The 5806-nt window shown below is 34.0% G+C and overlaps 1 protein-coding gene across 1 annotated transcript in view; it reads right to left on the bottom strand.

The window, feature by feature from the left end:
- The window catches only part of AMY2B (amylase alpha 2B), a 23948-nt gene that overhangs the window by 1896 nt on the left and 16246 nt on the right, over positions 1–5806 (bottom strand). Inside the window, exons 4-9 of the mRNA XM_004699555.2 lie at positions 4430–4660; positions 3356–3489; positions 2266–2388; positions 2074–2173; positions 242–360; positions 8–133 (exon numbers count right to left, since the gene is read on the bottom strand). Of these exons, the coding sequence (XP_004699612.1) occupies positions 8–133; positions 242–360; positions 2074–2173; positions 2266–2388; positions 3356–3489; positions 4430–4660 (833 nt within the window). The remainder of the gene's footprint in view (positions 1–7; positions 134–241; positions 361–2073; positions 2174–2265; positions 2389–3355; positions 3490–4429; positions 4661–5806) is intronic.

Consider the following 5806-nt stretch of genomic DNA (forward strand, 5'->3'; position numbering starts at 1 on the left):
TATTTACCAGTCATCATTGTTAAAGACAATAAATCCTCTGTTTCCTCTTCCAAAAGCCACTTGGTTGCTTCCATTGTCCCACCAGTTTGTAAAAGGCTGGCCATCAACTACATTACGGAAAACAACCATGTTCCTTTAAAAAACAAAACAGATGTAAAATGACAATAATGAATGCTTCAACAGTTGAAGATAAAATGTTAAAGTCTGTTATTAATCAATAATACTAAATAAATATCTCCACCTTATTTGACGCCATCGATGTTCACAGACCCAGTCATTGCCACAGGTTGTGTCTGGATTAATTGTAACTCTTTTAATCACTCCAGCATCATTTGGCGGTCCAATCCAATCATTAATATCCTTAATTAGAAAAGAGTTAATATTCTGAACGCTACATGTACGTGCCTCTCCCTTTCCGACACACCAAATTCAGTCTTTCCTACAGCTTACTCCTGCCTCTGCAGTTCCGATATTGGGGAATTGCCATAACCTTTAAACAAGTCCCCTCGAGTGCTGTTTCTAAAACATGGGTAAGAGTTTCTTAATGCTTCCATTTTCCAAATAGGAAAAGTGTGTATCAGTATCACTATAGGCCATTCACGGAAGGTCTATAGTATCAGAAACCCAGGATGAAAACATGGACCCTATTATTGCTAGTAATAGAAACATAGACAGTGTACTTAATTTCTCTGAACCTCAGTTTCTTAATCTATAAGATAGGACTATCACATTTGCTGTAACATATGATATAATTTATTATAAAAGTACTTTGAATATAATCATTGCCTGACAAATATTTGTTTCATTCTCTTTTTTTGGATAGATACATAAATCAGTCTCCCACTATATTACCTACTAAAGTTATCAAATATTTTTAATATTGCCTTTTCCTGGTTGATGCTTCATAAGAAAGTCGTAGTGGAGAAAATCCAGAAAAATCTAGAAGGATCATTAGTATGAAAGTTAAATCATATGATGAAAAGTAGGCAAATCTAAGAATCACTAGGATGAAGAAATCTTGGAAAGGTAAATTTCATCAAATATTTGAAGGGAGGCTTTCGGGGAAAATAGAAACATCCCCTTAAGGTCAGAAATAATACCGATTAGTGGACATTTTAAGAAGTTGTTTCAAAATGAAGAGCTGACTTATAAATATTGAAACTGTCTTCAAAAGCAAGTACTGTGCAAAGAAGGGAGGTTCTCAGATAGAAATGGTATCCAGAAGGAATTAATAAATATCCGTCTGGTTAGCAGGGAAGGTGATTTTCTGCTTTAGGTACAAAATTACTTTTTGATGCTGCTTCTAAAATCTTCAGTTTAAAACAAAATCTCCCACAAGCATTCCAAATACCTTCAAAATCGTAAGTCTCTGTTCCCACTATTAAGGTTAATGTCTTTACCATGCCCCAAATATTACCCCTTTCTTTTCTTTCCTATAATAGTTGGTAAACTTCTCTTCTTAATTTATGAGTATATAATTTCCTTCTTTATATACTAAACTTTATGTATTTAACTTCAGCCTCTACATATCTGTATTCTGTCTTTAGTTTGTGCTCCAAAAGACTTTTTAAAAATAGATATTTTTAACATGTTTGTATTATTCTTACTACAGAGAGGTACTATTTCAAATTCTTTATAGATTATAACTTGTGTAATCCTCAATAACCATATGAGATAGGTTCCTAAGGAAAATGTGTGTGTAGTTTATTATAACGTGCTCTTATGTGACATGAATGGAATACAATAACCACATACACACACACACACAGAAAGGGGTGTAGATGATCTGTAAATAATGTGCTTGCACAGTTATAAACAGCCCACAACAGAATGAATTTTTAAAGAAATTTTAAAGAATTTTTTGGTGGGGGAAGGTATAGCTGTTATAATCCGGAAACATCTTGTATATTGTTTGACAGCAGAGACTATAAAATGTACTTATTTAATATCTTCAATATCTAGCACATTATTTAAATCTGAATCCTGAATATAACAGCATCCTGTGAAGTTAAAACAAAAAATTCATTTTCGTTTCTAGGAAAAAAAATAACTTTGGACAACACAAAAACTTACTTTTCCATTCTCAAAATATCGCGGCCAACGGAAACTTGACATTACTCGTGTAAATCCATAAGGATGAGCAAGCATAAATCCAACTCCCATTTTATACAGTCTGAAAGTTACAAATGATACTATCAGAGAAGAAATGAATCACTTTAACTGTCATTCAAATATAAATTTAAAAATGAGAACATTTGTTCCTACCTAGAGTCCCAAAATGTAAGAATAGAGGCTCCTCCAGCTCCATGTCCCCGCTGGTTGTCATGGTTATCCACAAAGACCAGGGCTCTGTCAGAAGGCATGAAACCCCAGCCTTCTCCCCAGTTCCTTTAAAAATAAAATAAAGTAGTGGCATGACCTAAGTGTGTATCTCTTTAGCATATGCATCCTCATTAAATTGTCTCTCCAATTAGGTGGCCATTCTGTTGTGGGCTGTTTATAACTGTGCAAGCACATTATTTACAGATCATCTACACCCCTTTCTCTCTGTGTGTGTGCATGTGATCATTGTATTCCATTCATGTCACAAGCATAAGATTTGTTATAGAAAGGTTTTTCTATGAATTTTAGTATGTTATCATATAGGTGGATTTCAGAAGGGTCAATATCATTATCACATTATTAAGAATAGCAAAGAAAGTTAAACTAAGATTTCAGTGTTGTAGTTTATATACATTTTAATATTTTAATTAATTCATATATGTCAATTACATAGTGTGGCATGCTTTCAGAGGGCAGGACTATTTTAATAATAACCTAGTCATAACAGAGTATATATAAATATTATTCCAACCTAATATATTCACACCAAAACTGCTAAACCAAATGCCATCTAGTCAATTCAGACTATATTGACCCTAGATCTCTAGATTACCTTTGAGTTTGTAGACATAACTTCCTTGTAATTGGTATAGTAGTAGTGACCAATTGGATTTTGTTGCTCTGATACTTATTATCATGATTTGAATCTTTGACCAGACTAAAAGACTACACTCATTGATTTTAAGTGTGTTCTAACTCATAGTGATCCTAAAGGACAGAGCAGAACTGCTTACTAAGGTGACTGAGGCTGTAACTCTTTGTGGGAGAAGACAAGCTGGTCTCCTCCTGGAGAATCTCTGGGGATTCCAACGACCAGCCCTTTCGTTAGCAGCATAGCCCATCTACATCACAGCGCTCCCAACCCATGACAGCTGCTTAAAATAAACAACGTTCTAAGAAGATAACTCATGTTGAGAAAACATATCCAAAAGATAAGTGAAATAATTCAAATAACAAACCACATCATATTTACTTTAAGTAAGTCATCTTCTCTCCATTCCACTTGCGCAGAACTGTGCCCAGTTTTGCACCATATTTAAATTCTGTCACACGACCATTTCCAAAGTAGTCACTGCTTTTAATTGGCTCACCACCAAGGTCAATTACCTAATAAAAATATATCACACAAAGTATTGTTTAACATTAAAAAAACATGAAAGTATTTTGGTAAACAAATTTGGTATACTGAACTATTTATATTATTTGAAATGCACAAAATGGCTTTCCTTACACCAAATATTTTTGTTATTTATTAGCCAGGGCACCCTAGTGCAGCTGTTGCGTAAGCATTAGACTGCGAAATACAAGGTCAAAAGTTCCAATCCACGAGCCTCCTCAAGAGAAAGATAGGGTATCTGCTCCTGTAAAAATTTGTGATAAGAGATGTAAGAGCCCCCAATAAAAGTATATTAAAAAAATTTACAGCCTCAGAAACCCTTAAAGGGCTGCTATGTCAGAACCCATTCAGTAGAAATAAGAGAGTGTATGCTACAATATTAAAAAGGAACATCAAGCCAAGGTGAGTCTGTTGACTTGTGAAAATAGATATAATTTAATGTATATAAATTATTTTATAACAATTGGTAATATTTCTAAGTGCTTGATAAATATTAACTGATTTAATTCTGCAAAGAAATCTAATCCATAACCATTATTATTAGTTAGTTTATTTCTTCTATATCAAAAATTGTTTCAAAGGGAGGTTAATCAAGTTATCCAAATTCATGTAGGTATTAAACTTATAGCCAAGTTTTAGATTCTGGTAGCTATCTTATTATCTGCCTTCCATATGGCCTCTGGGAAAATGGTAAGTGAGCCAGTAAAATTTGCAAATTAAATAAATACTCTGCACTTCCATAGAATATATTATTATAAGGCATTAGATGTGCTTTCTCTAAACAGAAGGTGGTAAAATAAAAAAATTAATATTTAAAACTGTCTATATAAATGACTTAGCCATTAACACAAAGATTTCATTAAATGTACTATTTCTTATTTAACAAATGAACTTGTATTATTTCATATGCACATATATGAGTTGATGTACCTCTTGGTAAATGAAAGGTTTGCTTCCTTCAGGGAACCAGCTTGTGTTTAGATTATGAAGTTTATCCAGAATTGCTTTCATGTCTCCAGGCCACATGTGCTTCGAAGCATCAATTCTGAACCCTGCCACACCAATGTCAATGAGGTGGTTCAGATATTCAGCAATTTTGGAACGGACATAGTCCTTCTCCAGTGCAAGATCCAGAAGACCAACCAGACGACAATCTCTGACCTATCAAGGCAAAAAATATATATATAATTTACATGTTAAAAATTGCCTTTTATCTGATATCCATTATCTTATTAACAAATAATATTCCAGGGCATCTTCTTTGCATAAGACAATAGGAATATTGAAACTCTAGTACAGACATAACTCAAATATTGCCTACTATAAAAACGGAAACTATAGGGGAAAAAGTGAAAAAGCTTTTTAATAACCTTTTCTTATTTTTTAATGACCTAAATTTCTTTCTTTTTATAAATAATTGATTAGACTTGTAATCTTTGTTTTCCTAGATAACATAAATTCACTTAAAATAAATTTTGAAATAAAATTTCATATACTATATGTAGATAATTGAGCACGCAATCATGTTTATGTGGGACCTATTACACAGACGAAAGGGCAGTGGTTCAAACAGAACAAGGAGATACTATGTGGTTTCAAAGCAGGAAAGGATTGTTTCAGGGTTGTATTTCTTCATTTGTAAATAATTTGAGAAGGTGGACTATGTGAAAAAGAATATGACATCGGGACTAGAGAAAAATCTCTTGGGCTACTTGTGGTATGCAGGAGATATAACCTTGCTTGCTGAAAGTGAATTTGAAGCATTTACTGGTGCATGTCAACGACTACATATTTCTGTATAGATTACAAACAATGTGAGGAAAACAAAACCCTCACAACTAGATGGGACTAAGCAACAGCACGATAAACACAGAAAGGAAAAGAGTTATTAAGGATTTGCTTGGGTCCACAATCATCCATGAAAACAGAAACGTCTTTAGAATGTTAAAATGCAAAGATACTATTTTGATAACTTAGGTTCACCTGACCCAAGTCATGATAATTTTAGTCTCCTCAGGTATATGTGAAAGGTGGGGAATAAGTAAGGTAGACCAGATAAAAGTGGATGTCTATAAATTATGATGTTAGTGGAGAATACAGAATACACGAAAGAATTGCCAAAGGAATAAATAAGTCTCTCTTGGAAGGATGGCCAGAATGTTCCTTGAAAGTGAGGATGGTAGGACTTCATGTCACCCACGTTGAGCATGTGACCAGTCGGGGCTTGGAGAAGGGTAGCATACTCGGTAAACTGGAGGGCCAGCAAAGACAAGAAAGAGCCTCGCCGCTCGGACTGACAGCGCTGCA

The sequence above is a fragment of the Echinops telfairi genome, unplaced genomic scaffold, assembly GCF_000313985.2.
Source record: "Echinops telfairi isolate 266 unplaced genomic scaffold, ASM31398v2 ScPeMD7_443;HRSCAF=831, whole genome shotgun sequence".
NCBI lineage: Eukaryota > Metazoa > Chordata > Mammalia > Afrosoricida > Tenrecidae > Echinops > Echinops telfairi.